Source organism: Lepisosteus platostomus, chromosome 15, assembly GCF_059453375.1.
Source record: "Lepisosteus platostomus isolate fLepPlt1 chromosome 15, fLepPlt1.hap1, whole genome shotgun sequence".
NCBI classification, from domain to species: domain Eukaryota; kingdom Metazoa; phylum Chordata; class Actinopteri; order Semionotiformes; family Lepisosteidae; genus Lepisosteus; species Lepisosteus platostomus.
Genome location: NC_142625.1, coordinates 20,297,453 through 20,321,170, shown reverse-complemented (window position 1 = coordinate 20,321,170; position 23,718 = coordinate 20,297,453). Strand labels below are relative to the sequence as shown.

The 23,718-nt window shown below is 40.3% G+C and overlaps 2 protein-coding genes across 2 annotated transcripts in view; one reads left to right on the top strand and one right to left on the bottom strand.

The window, feature by feature from the left end:
- The first annotated feature begins 48 nt into the window (after positions 1-48).
- On the top strand, positions 49-6,306 carry LOC148648188 (transcription factor-like 5 protein). Its single transcript, XM_088608250.1, has 6 exons — positions 49-722; positions 1,247-1,412; positions 2,475-2,634; positions 3,334-3,544; positions 4,128-4,269; positions 5,019-6,306. The coding sequence occupies exons 1-6, from the start codon at positions 49-51 to the stop codon at positions 5,133-5,135; spliced, it is 1,470 nt and encodes a 489-aa protein (XP_088464376.1). The 3' UTR covers positions 5,136-6,306.
- The window catches only part of col9a3 (collagen, type IX, alpha 3), a 33,304-nt gene continuing 15,177 nt past the window's right edge, over positions 5,592-23,718 (bottom strand). Inside the window, exons 11-32 of the mRNA XM_088608249.1 lie at positions 23,034-23,090; positions 22,131-22,184; positions 21,432-21,485; positions 19,471-19,524; positions 19,137-19,190; positions 18,322-18,375; positions 17,721-17,774; positions 17,569-17,622; positions 17,427-17,480; positions 16,634-16,678; positions 16,085-16,138; positions 15,520-15,573; positions 13,890-13,943; positions 13,366-13,437; positions 12,132-12,167; positions 11,460-11,504; positions 11,030-11,062; positions 9,531-9,677; positions 9,153-9,207; positions 8,477-8,659; positions 7,688-7,765; positions 5,592-7,523 (exon numbers count right to left, since the gene is read on the bottom strand). Coding sequence (XP_088464375.1) covers positions 7,339-7,523; positions 7,688-7,765; positions 8,477-8,659; positions 9,153-9,207; positions 9,531-9,677; positions 11,030-11,062; positions 11,460-11,504; positions 12,132-12,167; positions 13,366-13,437; positions 13,890-13,943; positions 15,520-15,573; positions 16,085-16,138; positions 16,634-16,678; positions 17,427-17,480; positions 17,569-17,622; positions 17,721-17,774; positions 18,322-18,375; positions 19,137-19,190; positions 19,471-19,524; positions 21,432-21,485; positions 22,131-22,184; positions 23,034-23,090 — 1,530 coding nt within the window. The 3' untranslated portion in view covers positions 5,592-7,338. The remainder of the gene's footprint in view (positions 7,524-7,687; positions 7,766-8,476; positions 8,660-9,152; positions 9,208-9,530; positions 9,678-11,029; positions 11,063-11,459; positions 11,505-12,131; positions 12,168-13,365; positions 13,438-13,889; positions 13,944-15,519; positions 15,574-16,084; positions 16,139-16,633; positions 16,679-17,426; positions 17,481-17,568; positions 17,623-17,720; positions 17,775-18,321; positions 18,376-19,136; positions 19,191-19,470; positions 19,525-21,431; positions 21,486-22,130; positions 22,185-23,033; positions 23,091-23,718) is intronic.

Below are 23,718 nucleotides of genomic sequence, written 5' to 3'. Positions count from 1 at the left end.
CGTTGGGTATGGTTAATTCATTCGTTGGTATATTATTTTTCTGTAGACATGTCGGAAGCGAGTCAGGTCCAGGCTGTATCGCAGCCCCCCGAGCCCGGCTCTCCCGAGACGGAGGAGGCCACCGCCCCGAAGGGCGGCCTGGCCTTCAGCTCGGACCTCAGCCTGGTGGAGATGACGGAGGTGGAGTACTCGCAGCTCCAGCACATCATCTACTCCGAGATGGAGGTGCAGGACGCCGAGGCGGGCGGGCCGGAGGACGCGAGGTCAGACCTCGCCGGGAGCCACGTCCTCCTGGCCAGCGCCAGCGACCACGGCGAGGCCGCGTACGGGGAGGAGGGCGCCCCCGCCGGCTGCTCGGTGCGCTGCGCCCACGGGCCGGGCGGTGCTCTCTGCGCGCCGGGCGCCGGCCAGGGCCAGGGCCACGTCGACCTGCAGGAAATTAAAATGATCCTGATGAGCGACCCCCTCCCTGCCACCTTCGCGGCGGACCGGACCCCGACCAGCGCGGGCGAGGTCCCCGGGCCCGTCTTGGCTAAAGCAAGGAACGCCGCTCCGGACAGGAGCCGGGACCACAGGGGTGACTCCGGCGACCTCAGGCGAGCCGGTGGCGAAACCAGACCCAACCCTCCCGCCCGGGTGTGTCTGGAAAAGCGGTTCGGCTGCAGCCCCTGCGACATCAGCAGGCGTCCGGAGACCCAGGCGCCCTCGGGCGCCCTGAGCAAGTATGTGGCAGGAATGTGCAGAGCTTCGCTGTATTGACGGGTCTATACAGGTTCGGACTTTTATGTTAAAGGTCGTGGTTAAATAATTGCGGTTCCCTACTATTCCTTACCTTCTATGTTGTGAGAAGTTGTTTTTTATTTGGTATTTTATACGGGAAAGAGCTAATGGTTGCCAAAGGAGTATTCCTGTTCGTTTCAAATGGTAAGTGTCCATATTTAACGAGTAGAAAGTGAGATAAAGCCCTAGATTAAGTAGGTGCTATTGTCAATGACTTAATGACTGTTCGGAAAGTTTAAAGAAACCTTAAAAAGAGTTACAGATAAGAGGAATCAGCTCATCTAGCTTGTTTGGTAGTTAAGACTCAGCTTCAGCCACTTTGCTGTTCCACACACCTCCAACCTTCTGGGTGAGGAGGAGCCCCCAGTCCTGTTTCATTTTCCAACTCTGCGCCCCCCCAAAAATGACTTCAAAGTGCAGAGGGCGTGCGTCAGTGATGCTGCAGTGAGGATGTCTGTCCTTGCAGTTTCCTGTCAGGTCTGCATCACCCGGCAGAGCTGCTGGGAGTGTCCAAGGGCCTGAAACTGGGCAGGACCAAGCTGGCACCCCGGCCCGTGCCCATAGAGCTCACCTACCCTCTCTATGGGGCCAGCCTGTGTAACTCAGCCGAGAACACTGGCACCTCCGCACAGGTAGGAACACTGGCGTGGCTACGATTAGAGTGATGGACTTTTCATCTAGCTCATCTGTTCTGCTGGTGCAGTGATTAGCATTGCTGCCTCGTAGTGCTGGGGGCCTGGGTTCAGCTCCTGGGGTGCTGTCTGCGTTGAGTTTGTATGTTCTCCCTGTGTTTGTGAGGGTTTCCTCTGGGTGCTCCGGGTTCCTCCCACAGGCCAAAGACATACTGGCAGGTTAATTGGCTTCTGGGAAAATTGGCCCGGGTGCGAATGTGAATTGGATAAAGCAGTTAGAAATGTATAGTCCGGAATTGAAGCCAGGGTTCCAGTGCTGTGTGGCAGCAGTGCAAATCACCACACCCAATTTAAATGTTATCTGCTAATATACTAGTGTTCTTCTGTCTTTTCCTTTTTTTCCTTGGTTGTTGTACTCCAGCATTCCTCACAAGCCACATTTTACCTGCAACAGAAGCAGGTTCCTGCTCACAGAGAAGAAGAAGGATGTTTGTGGGGGTTTTGATTCACTGGTGTGCCTTTTGTCTCAGCTGGCTTCCTTGCTGTATTGCCATTAATGAGTTTTAAAAGCAGACGTCCTCCTGCTCAGGGATCTACAGTACAGTAAATTAATAAATCCAGGCACTGTAGTGAAGGGGAATATACAGCCTCTTTGTACGTGATGCTCCTAAATGTTTGAACAGTTCAGTTCATATTTATTTAAAACTGTAACCTGAAGGCAGATTCAGTGATTCATCCATGCAAGGTGGTTCAGTCATGCGGATCGCTGAAAGTCACAGAATGCATGAGGACAGTGCCAGGGCTTTATCCTGGTCCCCTGGTTCAGAGCAGCTGAGTCAACTGTTGTAGTAAACTGTCAGTAATTGTTGTTAAAAAAGCAAATGTTTACTTAGTAGATTTAATTTCTTTGGGATCAGCTGTTACCTCTAGAGCTTGTGGCACAGTTTTAGTCACTTTTTAGCCGTTATTAGTTTTGAGAGACGTAAAATGACAAGTTTATTTTTGAAAAACAGCATAATTGATTCTATGTGTTCATATTATATCTTAATCTTTTGTTTTAAGAGTATTGGAAGTTTTTCACAGTTCCTGGAATCGGCAAAGCACCAGGAGCTGATTCCAAGGAATTTCACCTTTAGTTACCAACAAGACACAGAATGTTTCGAACCAACAGTCCTGACCCAAACCAAGTCCTTAGCCGAACAAGTCTGGGTTAATCAAGAAGGTATGGAGATGTTTAGAGAATTCTACTGTATAAAATAAGCTATTTTTAATAGCAGTTACAGATAGCAGCAGCTTATTGTTTGATCATTGCTTTGGAATTTTGCGTCTTCAGGTAGGTGATGTAAGTGTGATTGAGTTTTTGATTTTAAGGTTCATGACGGTGGATTGAAGTTGTTTATAATTCAAGTTGTGACCTGTAACCAGTGAACTGCAAATTAGTATTTAGTACCGTTTGATGACGTTCATTAATTTAGCAAGTGAAATAAGTTTGGTAGAATTGTACTTATTATACAATGATGCCCATCCTAAAGTTTGTTGGACACTCATTTCTCCAAGCAAGATAGTTAAAAATTTAAGCACATCAGCAGTTTCAAGATACATGGTGTGTCTTAAACCTCTATTGCTGTGTGGTTTTAAGTTACTTAATGCACAAGATATCTGAACAGCACCTATGATGGAATAGCTCCAGAAGAGATTTCTTTATCGTATAAGGAGGACAGCTCCTCAAGCTACTGAAGTGTTGAATAAACCAGTGAGCAGCACTGGACATGGAGCTTAGAGCTGCTTATGTCTGCCCCTGTGTAAGGAGCCGCCCGGTTCTTTGTGAAAGAGAAACACGCCAAGCGGGCTGAAGATGCCGAAAGGGCTCCCATCTTTCTTCTTTATTGACGCGTTCCCCCCCCTTCTCCGGCAAAAAAAGAAATCTTACAGGCCAGACGCAGGGCGAGCAGCAGGCGCAGCCGGGCCCGCGGGCAGCAGGCGGCCGGCGAGCGGCGCGCCCTCAGCGACATCCAGAACGTGCTGGCGGCCCCGGGCGGCGAGGCCGCGGACGGCACCCTCAGGAAGAGCAGAGGGTACGGGGAGAACTCGCTTCGCCGGGAGAGGCACAACAGCATGGAGCGGGACAGGAGGTGCTTATCCGTGGAGCGGGAATGGAAATGGGTCGTGAGCTGCTTTCCCCGACAGCTGTAACAGGCTGTAGTTTTTGGTTTCTGTTGCTGCTCAGTTCACTTTTGAAGTGAATTGTTCTGTCATTTTCCCCGCAAGGGATTCTTCTTGCTTTTTGAGTATCTCGCACTGCGCCATGATTAGTTTTGTCTTCTCCTTAATGTTGTTGACCCAAGATCTTACGTTTGTTTTAACGTTTTATTGACAGTATTGTTTTTAGAAAGTGGCCATTTTTCCCAGCTAAATGATGTAAGTTGTATTATACCGCCGAGTGCGTGTATTCAGAATCCTGGATAATAGAAAGCACTGTTCAGTACAGGTGTCCAAAGTGCATAATGTTGATAGAAGTGAGAACAACCTGCAGAACACATCACTGGCAGTTTTGACTTAGAAAATATGGGTTTGCATTCTGTTTATTGCATCTCTGCATTAATTAAGTGTGCAAAGCCTTCCATCTTTAAATTGTTTTATTTGCAAGAATTAGGGCAAAAAATCAACACTGAATTCAGTTTAAATCAGTGTAGTTTCTCCTTGGAATACTTTCAGAAGGAGAATCCGTATTTGTTGTGATGAGCTGAACATCCTGGTTCCATTTTGCACCCCTGAGACTGACAAAGCTACAACACTGCAGTGGACCACCGCGTTCCTCAAATACATTGATGAAGTACACGGAGACAGCCTGAGAAAGGTAGGTATGGAGAATACCCATTTAAAAAATAATAGTAAAATGTTTTATGGTAAATTGAATATCTTCAGAACATTATTAACATGATTTGCAGCCTACAGAGGACTTAAATTTGAACATAATGTTATAGCATTCTAGCGGGAAATAATAGTCTTAAAAATAGTAGATGTGAAGTTCATACTGGTTTATACATAATTGATTTCCTAAACTGGAAACCAGAAATAGCACTAGATACACATTGCTCTATAAAATAAAATGCATAAATACGAAGTGGTACATTTGTGCTGTGTATATCTAGGATACTAAGAGTCAGAATTGAAGTTTTTCAAGGATGTTCTTGTAGAGAAGGGGTTCCCAATGCTTGCCTTGGAGGTCCTCACACCTATTTCTGTTCCAGACAAGCTCTGGATTGTAGCACCAAAACCTTAATTAACCTAATAATCAGAATAATTTCCAGCCCTTTTGTGCCCTTAAACGGAAATAAAATTACTTTGAAATAAAATTCCAAACCTCTTGAGTAGAAACCAATGTGAATATTCCACTAAAGCACCTTTTTTAATCAGACAACTTGGTAGTCAGCCCTAATTGAACTAAATAATGAAGCTGAGCTAGAATGAAAACCATCAGGTGTGTGTTTGACCCCAGGATCAGGACTTGGAACCCCAGTTTTAGATATTAAGCCATGCAAAACGTGATTGTGGTACAGAAATTGCATTTTGCCAACAGATACTTTGTGATCCTCTCTTGTCCAGGAGTTTGAGAATGCTTTCTGTGGCAAGACTGGCAAACGCCTGAAGCCTGGCCTGACGGAGCAGCCCATGCCTCATGAAGAGAGCCCACTGAGCAGCGTGCCAGTGGAGCAGAAATGAAGTCAAGGACACTGTATAGAGTATGTATTTTTTGCAAATACTCCAGAAGAGTATTTTGATTGCATTCTTAATGTACACACTAAAAATATTTAAAATATACATTGCAGAAATCCCTATCCGTATGCACATGGTTGGCTGTGCATAGTAAGAAAAGAGCAGTCACAGGCTCTAATCTTGCTGCACTGATTAGTAGACTAATGATGCATCTGAATTGTCTGTTGTTCCGTTGAGCTCTGACCAAAAGGAGACCATTGTGTACAGTTGAAGGACATCTGGATCTCCAATAACAACCATTGTCTCATTCTGTAGCTGGAGCTCGTGTGAATGTCTTGCATAAATAATTCTTGTCTATAGTTTACATATTTAAAAACATATTGATACAAAATAAAGTTGTGTGTCCTTTTATATTGTCTTAAACCAAAAACAAGAGCAACATAATGAGTCTTTACCCTCCTGTTTCTTCTGTAATGCTTGTCATTTTATTGGGAGACCTGGTATTTGAGCTGTGACCATACAGTCATACATCAGGATAATTCTCTTCTTATATGGAAGCATCATAGGTACAACAGTGGCACCAACAGATCAAATCTGTAGGGCTAAATAATGGAGTTATCAACTTTTATTCTAAAACACATTTGAAATTTTTAGATTTCTCTTTCACAACACGATTGTGAAATATGAAGGATAACTATACATCTTTTAATTTCTTGAATATGGGGGGAAAAGGAACATGAAACTGTTTTGCAGAAAAGCTTCCAGAGGTGGCACTGTTTCTCCATGCTAGATTTTAAAAGGTAAAGAAAAATACCGGACAGGTTTTCTCCAGTAGTTTACTACAATATTATTTATATTAATATATAGTAATATTTTGCATCTTAAATGTTAAGTCAAATTGACTTTTACTTGCAAATATATATATATATTAAATAAAGCTAAATGAATAGGGTATTTGTTACACATTAAAATGGACAAGTTTGGAATTAATAACATACTTGTATTTGGTTAATGATTATTGGAGTAGGATAGGTTCTACTTTTTAATAGCTTGAAAGCACTTACATTCTTAAAAGTACTGTAACATCAATAGTTTGCCATGTTCTGTAATTTAAGAGTAAAGTTTCTTGTTTTCCTTGTTGGCATTTACATTTTAAAAATAAAACAATTTCAAAACATTGTTTTCTATTTTGTTTAAACAATTCAAGAATTCTTGTCTATATTCAGTTTATAACTTGTATCATTGACTTTTATTGATGTTTAGAACAGAGTAATGTTTTACTGAAAAGTGGCTTTATTTGATATTTCTTACAACATATGGTGCTGTAGTGCTTTACTGTACATACAACAGTCACCCACAAATAATAAATAGAATTTAAATTCATGTATATTTAATAGTTACAGCACCATTGCATAGTGGATGTGGATTTACATTGAAGACATGGAAAGGGATTAAGCTCACTTCACGGAGGACTGCATGCTTGTAACAATTGTTTGCTGCACCCACAGAGACACTTAAAAGGTTTTATTTCCTGACATATTTTGCGGGGAATTGGCTTTCAGAATTAAGTCCAATTTAAACACTGCATTGTTACAAAAACAAACAAAAACACTTTACAAGCTGCTTCCAATAACACCAAAACTAGGTAAGTGTTGAGAATGGATCTTACTGCAGGTGTACTTCAACTATACAAAATACATGGACCCACTTTGTGATATTTATAATTCTATATACAAAGCCCCTGCGCAGAATGATGGCTCTTGCTCAGAATTGTGATCACGAAAGACAGTGTTCTGCGAGGTAAGCTTTCCTGCTGAGGAGACACAAAGCCACAGTAGGGCAGCGCTGCATTTGAACTCTAAACCTACCACAAAGACATTCAGGAAGAGGAACAGCAGGGAGAGGGGCCTCTGTTTGGCAAGAGAGGTGTGTAGAAAGAAAAAAAAAGAAGAATTGTCTTTAAGCACCTTTTCAGTAAAGTCATTCATGGGAGACTGTTTTATTGTTTACGGAGCGATACTGATGTTCTTGCGCTCTTGCTCATTACTGACGTCTGTCCTTTTTAGTTTCTTGGAAGAGTGATTTTTTTATTGCTGTATTGCGGGGGGGTTTTTTCAGCCCTCTTCCTCACTCTTTTGTTCTTAGATATCCAGTCACTTTCTCTTTTTTTTTTTAATTAAAAAAAGGTAACTCTGCCATTCCTCCCAGTTTAACTGTTTTTCGGACTGGGTGATTTTCCTCCCGCCACGGCCCCCTGGCAGGCCGACGTGTCACAGATTCCTGGGGACCCCTGGGCGCCGGTTCTCCCCACTCTGCCAGGCTCTCCAGGGTAGCCCGGGTCGCCCGGGGTGCCATGGCGACCGTCTTTACTCACTCCGGGCACCCCAGGAAGGCCTGGTGGCAGACAGAACAATACGCTTTAGTGCTCAGAAGCATGTAACCGTAAGGCACAGAGGCTCACCCGGAAAGATAAAGTGCTTTTGTTAAGTTTGTTCAATGTATAATAAGGATTGTTAAGAAATGCTCACTAAATAGACTTTTCAGTGCCTTTCACATACCTTGATGCCCTTGGTCTCCTGTAGGTCCATCAACGCCTTTGCCTGTATGTCCTTTATCACCTTGCTCACCTGGGTCCCCTAGGGTGCAATTGAAGGCAACAGCACAATCGTTACGTTTGGACAATCATATTCCAGACCTGACACATCAGCCAGGACATGATGTTATGCCAGAATATGGGGCTTAACCTCCCTTTGCTGTTTTATTGTTTCCCAAGCAAGTCTCAAAGCAAGTAAGTAAATAAAACAAGAAATTATACTTATGAGAAGTAAAGCCCTGCCTATCGCATTGTCACGTGATAGTGTATTTTGCAGTTTTGTTCCAGTCCTACTTAAAAAATGCTATTTTTAGGTGGTAAGAGCACTTCAACAGGTTTTGGATTGCATATTTCATCACGGAAGAGTTTCCAGACACTGCAGAAAAACAGTGAGTAGATGATGGATTTTCTCCATTTGCTGCTTCATTTGGACAGTTAAAAATCCATTCACCTTTTAAGATAATCAAACATCAAGTATCACACATGAATACAGAGCACACAAATACAAAGAAGCTGAGAATCATAATTCTAGCAGAATTGGGCCCAGATAACCTGACATGCATATATATGTTTATATGTTTTGGACAAATATATGGATTCTATACCTTTTAGCACCTAATTGGCCTCCACTATTCAAGCACAGCTCAACAAGCCAGGCCTTATGGCAATGCCTACTTAGTGGGACAGGTGGCGTGCAGTTCCACCCACCCTCTCCCATACCCAGCCACAGCTGCATAGCCCCCTCCTCCCTCACCTCTGGGGCCGGGGTCCCCCAGCTCTCCCGGGAGCCCTCGGTATCCGGGAGGCCCTCGTGGTCCTTGGTGTCCTATCGACCCAGCGGGTCCAGGCTGTCCTGGTGGCCCAGGAGGCCCTGGGCGACCCACCATGCCAGGTGCGAGGGGCCTTCTCAAGTTTGCAGCCAGCTGGCCAATCTGATCTGAGGAGCAGAAGACAGCAACGTTTCTCTTGTCATGATAGGATAATAATAAGAGGAGACAAAAGTCTTTTCTAATAATTTCTCTTCTTATTCCCAGAGTAGTGGGTTCTTCTGAACCAGTCCACATCTTTTGGATGGATGCACAGGCATTAAAAAAAAAAATCAAGTGTAAAATCATTGCATATGTGGTGCCCCCAGACTTAAAATATTATTTTATTTTATTACTTTATCTCAATCTCAAATGAGAGCTGATCTATGTGATCTAAAACCCATGACCACATGTCAATTCGTAAAATGAGAAAATCCTAAACGTATGGTATTTTTTTATCACAAAGTGTGAAGTCAGATACTTTACAGACCATCCCACAGCAAACTCGTACTGAAATTCTGAAATTTTCCCTCCATTGCAAATAGGGCAGTAGATCACCTTTCATTGATAGTGTTAGGTTTCACATTTATTGAAAGCAGAATAAGCTTATTGTTCTCTTCTCACCATCTATCATTCCGGCACAAATTTCCCTGATGTGCTGTTCGCTGGCCAGTTTGCCCTAAAATGGGAGGAAAAAATGTGAAGAGTAAACTTTTCCCAAAGTTCAAGAATGTCACCTGGACAAATAAGTAGCAACTGAGTTTATCGAACATGCAAAAGATTACCCATGGACAAAAGAAGCATTTAAGGCTTGGGCGGGTAAATCAGTCTACTCTAGAAGCTGCTAAGACTCAAAATAGAGTCTACAAAGCATTGGTAAAACATTGGGACTGAGGCTTGACCGGATCCACTGAGGATTTAATAAACGAATCTCGAAAAACAGGAATCGGACTTTCTCATCCCGGCGAGCGACTGCGGCGGTGCCGGGCCCAGAGCACTCACAGGAACGCCGGTTTTCCCCGCGATGCCCGGCAGGCCCTGCTCTCCCTGGAAGCCCATGAGGCCTGATTTCCCAGGGGGGCCTCGGGCCCCGGTTTCTCCTTGGGGACCGGCGAAGCCCTTCGGACCCATTTCACCACGTTTCCCAGGCTTTAGAAGACCAAAAGAAAAAGAAATGACCGAACTGAACCAAATCTATTGGAACCTCTCTAGAACAGCAATGCTGGAATGCTGCTGCTGACATGCCATGGAAATGGTAGGCCTTGCAGTGGGGCAGCGCTGGGCTTTGTTGATCCCAAAATCCAAAAGGAAATCACTCGGACAAGAAAAGTTACTTTCACCTGAACACACTTCATAGACACAGAGAAGAGCACCAAATATAGATTGGGCTCATGATTTAAAACACAGAAGTCTAAAAATCCACATCTGTTTTGTATGTGAGGAAACGTGTGACATATATATATATAATTTCTTTTTGTACAAATCGTTTTTAAGCATCTTTTTTTTTTCCAGGATAAATTAAGTGAAAAAGAGCGAAGTGCGGCACTGTGACACATCAGAGTGCTTGAAGTAATTACATTAATTGGGCTGCAATCTTTTCAGCAATACAGCATTAATTATTTCCCTTTGGGGCTCCGAAAAGCAGGTTAATAAAGCTGAAGTAGCAATCCATTACGGTAATTAATCCAGTTAAACCTGGAATGTGTTCTGGAATCTGGTGCAATTAGTTCGTGAGCTGCTGTTCATGTCTCTCACACAGCACTGCCAGTGAGCACAGTGAGGTGGCAGCTGGGTGAGTCCAGGTCTCACATTAGGGGTTTACAGTAGCCAGTAAGTAAGAGTAAAATGTCACAGAGTAAGGTTTTTTCATATTATACTATTTGCATTTCATTTCCAGAATTGTTTGAAATGTTATAATCATCAGCTATCAAAGGGTTCCAAAGCTAAATACATATAGCAGAGGACATGTTTCATCCACCACTGAAGTCCAGCACAACCTGGGTGAAGCCATTATGTACCAACAGCCCCAAGGGTTCCATATATATATTTTTGGTCTGAAAGACCTTTGTCACTTTAATAATTCATTTCATGCTTTTCCTTAAAAAAAACAAACAGATGTAAGCAGTATGTGATGATGAATCTCTTATATATTAGGCGTAAAGAGAAAGAAGGAGAATGAAACAGGCAGATATGACTGTCTCAAACTGTCATTTACTGGGAAATGTGATGTTGGATGCCAGGTGTGCGACTAAAGCCTTTGCTTCACTTTCTATCATAAATACATTAATCAAACTCTGTCCTGGCTAGTATTTTTGATAAATATAAAACCGTGTTTTGTGACACTGCGTTTGTGTGCTTTCTATCTCCTTAAGTGACTAAGTTAAACAATAGCTGCATTGATACCAGTTATGATGAGGTTATATATTACAGTGCTTGCAGTCACATTGATTTCTAAACCCGTGTAACCCACTGAAATGAAGAAATAATTCCAGGAAACTTACTTCTCCTTTTTGTCCAACTGGACCAAATGGACCCTAAAGAAATGAAACAAATTTTGAGTAAACAAAAAAAGATGGAAATGTGATGCTGCTAAAATAAATGGAATGATAATGCAAAGGGTCATTTTTCATTACTCTGGACTAAGAGAATCTTTTTCTCTTATTGCCACAAAACCTCATACCATTCAACACATCATTGACAACAAAATCAATCATTTGTATATATAAGAATGTATATTACTTATTTATATATCAATTAAAGCACTGGCAGATAGATTTGATAGGTCATTAAATGATACAAATAAATACCCTTCCAATTCCCAGTTAAAAGTTAATTATACAGAACTTTTTTTTGTGCTCATATTAAGTTAGATCTAAATTTGAGGATCGTTCTGTTAAATTCAGATTTGTAGACGTAAATTTCTTGACATACCGGTTCCCCTTTCTCTCCAGGAAGTCCATCACTTCCTGCAATACCCTAAACAAGAGAAATGAAGAGAAGATTAGGAGGGTGTCTTTTAATTTAATTTTTTAATTTAAATTATATCAAGCGCTTATGTTCCTCAGTCCTAAATCAAGAAAGCATCTGAAGAAGCTCAATGTAGATGTAAGGTTCCCTTTGGATTAAGTATGATGAGCTTCAAAGATGAGTATGATGAGCTTCAAAGATGTAACTGTCCTGCATATACTGTATATCATAAAGTGTATACTGGTGCTAAAACATAGCCTGCAAATTTGTAATTTGTCATTCAGCACATTGCTCAACAGGGATGTAATTACAAAGTCTTGTAAAAGCCCACTGGAAACTCTATCCCCCTCTTCTCTCTCAAAAAAGCATTTGGAGTTTACCAATTATGACAACTTTTCTTTCCTGTTTACTTTCTGAATGACAGTACATGCTCCTCAAACCCTCCAAGAAGATCAAAATATTAAATGGCAATACACTGTTTCTGAAGCATATTCGTCATGAGGCTCTTAAGCCCCCTTAACAGATGTGAAGGAAGTCACAACATTGTTCTTATTCATTTTGGTGAAGACAAGACCACAGATGAAAATGAAACTTGTTAGAGAGGAGAGGCAGATAAAGGACTGTAAATATTCATACTGGATTTCCTTTAGGTCCCGAAGCTCCAACTGGACCCTAAGAGACAGAGAAGGAGAGACAGGATAAATAAAGGCTCTGCTGTTGGAGTAGACAGGCCCCTGGCCGCCGACAGGTTGGCTCTGTGGGTAAGAGGCTGGGCTGTCTGATGTACAGAGGGAGCTTACAGGCCGCATGCATAAAGACTCACTTTGTTCTGCTTCTCCACTGACAGTCCCCTAACGCTCAATAAAAACATTCTCGAGCCTCGAGGAAACCAATCCATACAGAATAGTACTATGCTCATGCACGGTAATGAAAATGTACTTTTCAAATATAGAGACTACTTACAGTACATTGAAATAGGACAAAATCTACAAAGCAAGTAATGTGGTGTTAATTATTCATGTGTCTATTAAATTGAAGTCTTTTTTAATTTAAAATGGTCTGTGAGAGTCATTACATTTACCCCATGCAGCATGTGTTTAATTTTGGTTTGATTTCATGTTGCTGAGATCGCAAAATATGCAGTTTTGTTGTTTGACATATTATTTTCCTGTGTATTCCAATACAGCTGTTCAAATTTGACATTGATTTTGGACGTGCGCATTTCGTTCTGAAGTGCTCTTCAAAGACATCATTCTTTAAAGTTTTTTTTTTAGATTTTAAAGTTAACGTATCGAAAAAATATCATTATTTCTGCATAACAAGAATTTCTGAGGCTTTGAAAGCCCCTGTAATGAATAACCTTTGCCAGTAAAAGAAAATAATTATTTTCCCTGCATTGGTTCAGTCTGTAAAAATAGTGTAAGAAATGTGAATATAAAGTCTTTTAATTTATAATAGCAGATTCTTGCACAGTAGCGGTATATCCATACCTTTTAGCACCTAATTGGCCTCCACTATTTAAGCACAGTTCAACAAGATTGGAAAGGTCCTTATTTTTAAATACAGGGAAGTCTTTGGCATACCAAGAGCTCTAAAGAAAATTGATGGGCATTCTGCCCACAGTGGAAAAGCAGACTGAAGTACATCAGAAATGGTCAGGCTCTGTCACTTATTCGTCTCTGTTGCAGTCAGCTTTGAAGTGAAGCAACTAATGTCTTCATTAGACACTATGACAGTACAACATGGCGTATTTGTTTTCGTTTTCATTTTTCTCATTCTTTAAATACACATCTGCAGCATCATGAGAGCATTTTTAATTGTGCAGGCTTCATTGCGAGCTTCACGAAAGACCTTCAGCGTGCGGACTCACCCTGTCACCAAATTGTCCTCGGATTCCTGTTGGCCCCGGAAGTCCTGCGTCCCCCTGAGCACCTTTAGGTCCCTGCAGTTAGATCATATTTCTAGTCAAAATAACTTTAGAGATACCAAAGAGAGATTTGACCATAGGTTTAAAGGCACACAAATGGGTCAGCAGAACATGCTCATGTCTGGATTCTTTGATACAATTAAACAGCTGGCTGTTTTTGACAGTGTACAATATACCTAAAGAAGGAGCTACGAAATGAATGCGTTCCTTTATTCACACACAGTAGACCACTAATTCATTAAATGTGCCCATCAAAGTTTCATATCATGTGAATGAGTGATTAGAAAGTGAATCGTGTGCATTGCAGGGCACTACTGTAAAGATCAAGAAAGAGATGTTCTTTTTATTCAGTGCGGTAAAGCAATAAGGAATGAATTAAATGCAGCCTTCGCTTTCCAAAAAGGGTAAAATAACTGTACTTCTGATGTTGGGAATAGGGCTCAGTGTGAAACAAAGAAATGACTGACCTGGTAACCTTTAACCCCTGGTGCCCCCAGGTCTCCTTGAGCCCCGATTCCTCCCTGTGAAATAAACAGCACATCTCCATTAGAACAGCAAACATCAAGTAGTTCCACAACCATCTCTGGGCAGTAAGGGCCTTTCTCACTCTAATGTCTATCACCGAGCTTTTCCACCCAAAAAAGATGTTGGACACCTAAAATCTGTAAAACTGGACATTCAGCTAATTCGATTTTAACACTGGGAACACCAGTTTTTCTGGTTTTAGATGTTTTTTTCTTTCTCTTCAGGATGTGCGTAGAAAGTCGAAGTGTATCTTTCTTCAAAAAAGTAAATCGTTTGATCACAAAATATATCTTCTGTCACTTGCTCTTCAGCAAGATAAGGCTCCTAGGGAGGCTTCCACCTTCAGCTGTAGTCCTATATAGTGATTTTTTCAGGTTGTGTTATACAGCTAGAACATAGCAAACTGCATCAGATTACAGGAGCTTTTCGCTGGGGGCTTGGGTTATTCATTGGTGACATTTTTAAAATAGCCCTTTGTATTGATCTCCTTTCTGAGCTGTGCAGGCTTAAAGCAATCAGTGCATCCACTCATCTCTGGAATCTACACTGCCAGTAGAGCTGCTGAAGTATACAAAGCTTTTTTCCCAGGGCTGCAGCACTTAAACATTGGACAAAGGCTCTTCTGTCCAGATAGGACCATTCCCACTTTCCCGAAATAACTACTTTTAGTTAGGGCTAGCCACAGTAGGAATGGCTTTGAGATGACATTGCTAGATTGTAATTCACATATTATTGAAATATACTGAAAATTATTTTCGATTGGATAGGGGTGAAATAAAAGTCTGTAATATATGAACATAATATTTTCAGTGTTCTCTTACCCAGTAGCTCACAGGCTTAATTATATGGTACCATATAAATTTAAAAATACATCTTAGAACCATACTGCAGCTATTTATGGCTTGCTAGGGGAAAAATGTAAAAATAAATATGTAGTTTTCTTACATCTAAATATGTAATGACTCAAGACTATTATCAAAAACGTCTGTCAATTTTCCATATAATTGATTTGATTGGTTATTTTCCTAGCCAAAACACAGGGTTTATAGTTATTATATTTTGTAAATGATATATATTTTAGTATTTATTATTAAATATCTTTATTTAGCAATTAGCACATTATCATTATATATCACATCCTTTTATCTTCTATCAATTCCAAAAAGTATTAAAGATTTGACATATTTGCCTGAGTTCAGGCACTGTTTCTAGAATAATTTTCCATTTCTTTAGTTTAAGGATCGATCATAACTCATAAGTGACCCCAGAGCTTGAGAACTGGCTACAGTGGTGTAGCAGCCATGAGCAATAGATCTTTTCTATGGTCAGGAGCCTGACATGTGCCAGCCAAGAGCAATTTCATGCCATCAGCAGTTAGTATATTTAAAATATTATTAACTTGATACTACTGCAACTGCCCTCTTATTTACAGTCCCTAGTACGTCTGTTAAAACTCTTTTTCATGGATCTAAAAGTCTGTGCTGAGTAAACTATAACGTGAAGGTGGCAGTACAGTATTGTGTGTAGCGCTTGGAAAGTGTTTTGGATTGGGTGCTGGGATGAAATACTCACAGCTACACCTCTAGGCCCAGCCTCGCCCCTCTCTCCGGGAATGCCCGGAATACCCTGAATTTAGAAAGAAAAGCGGAAGAGGGATGAGTTACTGTGGTTGCTTCTGAGCAAGTTAAATGAAAATTCATATTGGTGAGCTGTGGGAAATGCACATGGGTTATTCATGCAAGTGGATGTGACACAAAAGGTAAAATAGCAGATTAACAAGATTACATTTAAGCACATTTATACTCTTGCAGATCAGCAATACATTTCAAGCCAAAATAACTAGGTACTATCAGATCTTAAAATGCTGCCTTTAAGGCATCAAGCAGGACAAAGGAAGAGTGGAAATTACATACAGCACTTTCGAACATTTTGTTTTGGAATCAGTTGTATCATTCTACTGCCCCCTTCCTCCTGGATGGTAAAACAGTCTTCGAAGCTCATTACAAATGTTCCAGGGATCTAGAATTGACTTTCTCACTATATTCACAATTCAAACTGTGTTGGTTCACACTTGCTCTGTGCTTCAGAGCACAGATGCCCCGTCCAAAGGCGCTATACAAGCCCGTCAGATACATACAGGAATACCTGGCTCTCCAGAAGGGCCAGCCTCTCCCATTTCTCCCTGGTCACCCTGGGAAATAGAAACCCGTGTCATCTTTCAGGCACAACTGATCAATGCACTGGGTACACAGGTCCTAGTGACTAGAAAGCTGTTCGGATACTTATTAATTAGTATTGGGTTATACACTAAATTCTTCTTACACAACTGTTTTACTGGACTCTGTTGTTATAAGGCTTGTGAAATAAAAAGGTATACCTGCTTAATTACAGATCACATCAGCTCATTCTATGTAGACTTATCTACATATACTTATATATGTAAGTTTATCTTAAGGAGACAAACAGTAAAGATTACATGAGAAGTATAAAACCATGATATCTGTAGTATGAGTAACTACAGACATAACATCGTCAGGGGTCTGTTTGTTTCGCTGAAGAAAACTAATCTAAAAGCTATAGGCTGATGTGAGTGTGTGATGTGAGACTATACTCTTATGCTACTAATGTGCTAACACTATCATGCTCATTTCTATGTTCAAAGAGTTTTAAAAATATTTTTACTTACAATTTGTCCTTTTTCTCCCTTGGATCCTGCCTTTCCTTGTAATCCCTAAAATGATAAAACAAGAAAGAAACAGATTTAGGATGGTACTGTAAAATATAAACCAGTAATGTCAGACAGAGGAAATACATATGGCAGGAAGAACATAAAAAATGAGCTTCAGGTATGGATGATTTTTCCATAGTATTTGTGTTTTTTATCCATTATCCTGTCAAAAACACAGCTAGCTTCTCACTGATAAATGACTTCAAAATGACAGTGGGACATTCCAGAGGCCAAAGATACAACTTTGGAGAAGTCAGCATGTCTCTTTACAGCCATCTATATCATCCTGTTACTGTTAACCTGCTATGTGACAGCCTCAGATAAAAGCTTTGTGGAAGACAGGAATGTGTCCCCCAAAAGTGCACTATACTCTTATAAGAGAAAACTGAAATATTAATCAAAGAAGGGCAATACACCAAGAAGAATTCACCTTTACATTTTCTTTATTTTTCAAAATTCCTTTTACACTTATATAGTGCTTTTCTGAACACTCCATCAAAGCATTTTACAGGTAATGGGGAATCCACCACCACCAATGTGTAGCCCCCTGCCAGTGTGCCAGTACGCTCCCCACACACCAGCTATTAGTGGGGAGGAGATCAGAGGCCATCTAGGCCATTAGGAGGCCATGACTGGTAAATCACAGAGAGGAATTGGACAGGATAGGCCAAACAACGGTACAAAGCTCTTTGTAACTCTTAAATTTTGTGCAATATGACCGGGACACGTTACTAGACAGAGACACACTTACAGGGAGTCCGTTGGGCCCTTTCTCTCCTGGAACTCCCGGTCGGCCAGAATCACCCTGGAGAAAGACAAGGAGAACCGTGTCTATAGTACAGCGGCACATGCCTGCAGGGGCACAAGACAAACTGGACAAAGACCACGCCTACCTTTTCCCCATCTGTTCCTTGTGTGCCATCTTTACCATCTCGACCGGGGATGCCCTGGAAGTACAAATAAACATTATTCAAGTCCCCAACAAAAAACTGAAAAGAACAACAAAAAAAACACTGACGTCGCAAACAGTTATTATGATACTTACAGGCTCTCCTTTGGACCCAGATCCCCCTGAGATGCCTTTCGGACCTGGTTTTCCCTGAGGAAAAAACATTAATATACTGGTACTGCGGTTTCAAAAAGTATTTCCTTCCATTCCCCCCAAAAAAGAGAAGGCAATAGCTTGTGGCAGATTAGCAGGTCGGTCACTGCCATGCCCAAGGAGCTAGAAATCAGTTAATTAAGACCCCAATCATTGGAGACAAATGGATACACTCTGGATGCACTCCTAAAGGTTATACACAGAAGAGAACTTTCTAACACCATAAGTTCTTCATCTCTAGATACAGCCATTAGACAATACTGAAGAAGGACCATAATGTCAAAAGTGTTGAATGGAACCAGTTTCTACATGGGTCCCCATAGCTCTTGAAACCTAACATGGGTTGTCTATGGAGCATGCTGTATGGGAGTGTCTCACTGCACTCTTGCAAACTTATTGTGGACAAGCCAATTTATTTGAATAGGTCAGAATAATCTGAGGATGATTGTATCGCTGGAGATGATGGTTCACAATCCAGCCCAAAAGTGCTAGGCCTGGCCTTCACTATATGTTTATACAAGAGACATGAACATTTTCTACTCACAATGTCACCCTTTGGTCCTTTAAAGCCCTGTGGTCCCTTCTCTCCAGAGTCACCCTAGAACCATAAAAACACAGACATGTTTGCTACGAAACAAATTCACTCCATTAAGAAAAACATTTCATAACGTCTGTAATATGATTCTTATAATCATGTTATTCCAAAAGGCATCCACCTGAATGCCTTTAGTAAGTGCTTTGAGAAGCCACCTTCAGGAGCTACATAAACTAAAGTTTATTATTATTACCCTGCAGAAATCCCTGACAAATATAAAGGTGATCAAATTAAAGTTAATTTTTGCCCTTTTGTAAAGCAAACCACAAATAACTGCAGTTTCCATCCAATATAATCTCTGTCTTGCAAAACATTATTACAACATTCCTTTATAAATTCCTTTTCACATTTAAATATGTGATAATTAACAGTCAATAATCTTGTCCACATTTATTAAAATGTATGCATACAAATATGGTTTATAATGAACCCCTACAGCTTATATTTCCATGCTTGTTTAATAACTGTAAATAATAACAGTGCATTATAATTATAGAAAAATATTACTCTCATAAATATTTAATTAAAAAGATAAAATAACAATCAATGGATTCATATTTTTAAAGTACTATATAATCTAGTTTATCTTTTTAAAAATGGACCCCGTCACTTAACGAGACGATTTGAAATCTTGTTTCCATATACGAACATATTTTAAATGTACCCTAGTAATATCCTTTTAATGGGAATTCAATTTAATTAAATGTTCAGATTCATTCTCTTCCTGAGCTCCTGCCTGTTGCGGTCTGTTCGCTCAAACTCACTCTTTTTCCGATGACTCCGAGGTTTCCCGGACGCCCACGGAAGCCGGGCAGGCCCTGTCAGCAAAGGAAAAAACAAGAAAACTCACACACTTCAATCAATTCGCCAATTAGGTCAGCTAACAAGCAGAGCTGTTCCCCTCCCCTCTCAAACCAGTGGCCATGTGCTGTTGCATACAGAGATGTCCAGAAATGACCTGGGCCAAGAGCTGAGTGTGTAACCTCTGGATATATGTTATCTCCAAAAATCTTATATTTCTAAAAATAGCTACATTCATGTTCTTGCAGCAAGAACAAATATCACTCTGTTCATCTGATGAAACGATGAGCCACTCACCCGGTCTCCCACTGGGCCCATGGGACCCATTAGTCCTCTTAAACCGCGTGAACCCTATGAAGCAAGAAGGACACACGGTCTGTTTAAGCCATTATTAATACCGGAATGCATTCACAATTCTTCAGTGCTTATAAGGCCATTCTATTAAATGAGCTTTTATTGTGGACTCCTATAGGGTATACACAAAAGAGAAATTTATAATGCTTATGCTCTTCTTCTGGATACTGCCATTAGTTAATATTGAAGAGTGAGTACACTGCCATGTGCTGAATGGAACCAGTTTAAACATGGGTGAATATAGCTCTTGAAAAGCCCATAACTCTTGAAACCTAACTTGGGCTGTCAGTAGAGCATGCTGTATCTGTCTCATTGCACCCACTGCAACCTTAATGACGACCAGACTATTTCTTTGTATTTGGTAATTTTCTAATGATCTGAATAATATTGTAGACTGTAATTGGTATTAACTAGTGCTAACTACTGTATCTTTTCACATCAGTTTTCAGAATTACTACAGTGTAGCTATAAACAGATGGTGGAATGAGGCAATTTGAGGAGAGGTTCCAGCATTTAGATTAGCATCTGTTTAATGGGAAAAGGGTGTCAGCAGGTGTGAGGTGTGACTGACAATAGTGTGGTAGTGTTTCAACAGAGCATGTACACATCACACTACTGAGTTCTGTCAGAGACGAGAATAAAGCAGTGTCTGTACAGAGAATGTTTAGTTCATATAAACAAGATGCTCGTACAGAATCTACAATATGAGGCATTGTCTAACCTGTACAATCAAAAATAAAGACAGAAAAGACAAAGAGGGAGATACAATAGACCCTGGGAAGTCTAATGCTAATAGTATGCAGAATAAGGGAGGAGGAGGAGGCACACAGGACGCAATTATACGAGGTTTAGCATGGGAATACTTTTTTGACCCAGTGTCCAGAATACAGTCCATATTACTTTATTTACATTGAATTTTAAGAGGCTTTTGACCCTGTAAAAGACCAAGCCTTAAAATTAAAGCTATAGTTATACAGGGCAAACTTGCAGTATGGATTAATAACTGGCAATAAGATACAAAAAAAAGTTACAGTAAGAAGCCACAAATTAATTTAGAGAAGCATAATGAGTGGTGTGCCACAGGGATCTGTGCTGGGACCACTGCTATTTCTGCTTTACATACATAACTTGAAATATTACATAAGGGATCATATTTCATAATGATATTAAACTGCCTGACTAATATCTACAAAGAGGAAAAGAGATGTGAACAAAATTCATATTTGTGTGTACATTTCAAAGAGTAAATGTAACGTAAGAAGGGGTGGAGTCCTGAATGAGAGCACAAAACACAGCTGAGTACATAATGACCACTTAGAAAATAGAAAGTATTATGTCAAAACAATAACAGAATACATAGGCCACATAGGTTTAACTTTTGAATTCAAGGTTCAACTAAAGTTGTCTGACGTTGTCAGCTCTTAATATTATAACAATGACAAAGAACCCTTAAAAGGGCTATAGATGAGAGCAGTCCGATTGTATCAGAATACTAAAAGAAATGTGTATCAGAGACAGGTTGAAAGAGCATAATCAAGAAACTCAATGTTGAAATATTACATAAAGTGAGCATATTTGATAATGATATAAAACTGCCTGCCTTATATTTAGAGATTATGAAGGGTAAAACACGATTACTGACAATAATTTCTCTCACAAGTTACAGAGACAAAGACAGACAGCAAAGGCTGGAAGCTAAAGAAAGCAATTTGGAACTGAAGAGAGAAGAAACATGCAGTAAGAAATATTTTCCACAGACTGATTGGAGAATGTTTGGAGCAGTTTACTGTTTATACATTCTTTATCTTCCTCTCCACTAACATTTCCATGAAGGATGCTTACTAGTTAATCTAATATAAGTGAAAATATCTGAAAAAAAATCTCAGAGACAAAATCCCACAAACCTGGAGACCAACTGTCCCAGGAGGGCCGGGTGGACCTGGAGGTCCTGGGTCACCCTGGAACGAAACAGACAGAACGGTGGTCACCATATTTAACTATTTATCCTGGGCTGATGTTCTAAAGCTTTGCTGCTCAAGTTTATAACTTCCCTTTTAACAGTTTGACTCACTTCTCTAACCCTGTACATCATGGAGGGCATGAGGACATGTTCCTGCATTGCTTTGGCTTCGAGTGCCTCCTCATCTACTGTCTGAAGCCCTCTGCATTCCCCATATGTGAGCTGCACATATGTACACAGAGGAGAGCTAGCGTGGACTGGGAGAGCACTCACAACACCGAGACCCTCGACTCACCACCACATGACCGGCCATAGACACCCCAGCCTGAATCCTGGCATTGCTTGTCCAATCCCCTGCTACTTTTTCAGAAGTTTGAGTCACAGCTGGCTCATGGGACTCCCTATTGGAATGGACACTTCACTGAACATCTGGAACATCGTTCTACACTGGCCAAGGACCTCAAAAAACCCTAAAAATCTTTGATGTTGTGTTTAGTTGTGTTTTATTGAATTATCCCTCATGTATATATTGTAGGAACTCTGTGCCCGATACAAATTAGGTATTTGGAATGCAATAGCAGAATATGGATCATCCAGAAAAAACAAAAGACTAAGATAATAATATTATTAACTCTGTTTTCACCTTTTCTCCGTCTTTTCCAGTTTCCCCTTTTTCGCCTTTGTGGCCTGTGTGACCCTGGAACACATTGAGAAGCACAACATGAGGGACAGTCTTCACCTGTCCTTCCACATTCCCCCATCTGCGGTTTTCAACAGCACACAGGCTGAATCTGTTAGAACGTTTCGTGACTTCATGACCTTCTGCTAGGTAAGATTCTCTGAATAAGTAACAAGGTCTCAGCACAGGTAGTTTAAATTATTCATTACACTTCATGTCAAACTTTGGATTGGCATTTGAACAACACTAACAGGCAAAGATAAATCTGAAATAACATCCTTTTGACATATTATTCAAATGTATCTAATCTAAATCTAATGGTGGGCTCAAAAACCTTCATCTTTGTACTGTTGATAACCCTCTCTGCTTTATTTTCCATTTTCTTTCTTTGGTCCTATAATTCAATAATAAATTTGCCTTCATTTAGTCAAGATTGGACATCTTTAACTTTGTCCATGTTTATTTCATACTTCTCAAGTAGGACTGATGAATTCACGATAAACAAGCAATTATATTTTGCCATTTTTTACAGTTACAATTACATATTTTTATCTACTATAGTACATATTATACTTCTTTCATGAAGTATCATTTTTTCAGTAAATCGTAAAGTTGTTGTACCACACCGGCACAGAGCTGTTAGTTTGCAGTGAATTCTAGAAGTGCTGTTTTTCATTTTAGCATTCTATTCATCGGTCAAACTGCTTGTGCTGTACCAGCTTTTGATGTTTCTTGAATCAATAAGCTGTATTGTAACAAGAACTTGGTTATATCACTCATTACAGCAGAGTGATACATTTTGTAAATACTGTGAGTATTTTATGCAAGTTGCTTTGGACGAGTAAAAAGCAAAAACTTTTCAATCACCTTGAACCCTGGCATTCCTGGAACTCCAGGTGGACCTGGAGGACAAATGGCTGGACACTATAAGAAGACAGGGGACAAACGCATCACACTTACTTTTGACACAGCATAACAGCACTCATCTTCCCAGAAGAAAATCACATTCCCTTAGAGGCATTCAAAAATACATAAAACAGGATACAAGCCTAAATACTACCCCTCCCGCTAATACATTCAAAAACCTGACAACCCCTACAAGAAAATGAAACAGGTGAGGCATGTAAAATAGCTATGATGGTACTTTATATATGGCATTACACCTCATGAAATCCGAATTTAGACATTTTCTTTTTTAAATAAGAGGAGCAGCTTATAACATTTCAAATTCAATATTATCTCTATCATGCTGAAATGCTTAAAAAATATGTTGCTGTTACTTATGATCTAGTTGATTTGATTGCAAAGGATAGTAGTATTGGTGGTACCTGAATTTTTCAGCCATCTTAATCTTCTTAAACCTAAAAGATTAGTATCTCATGTGGAGAGATTTTTCTTTAAGATAGCTCACTTTTTAAAGCCAATGGATGTCAAAATTACTATATAAATGACAAATTCCTAATATTTTGCCCATGTTTATTTCCTTTCGTGTCCAGTCAAGTGAGATGACCTAATCAAAATGTATTTTTGTCTGAAGGATTAGATACTTTTT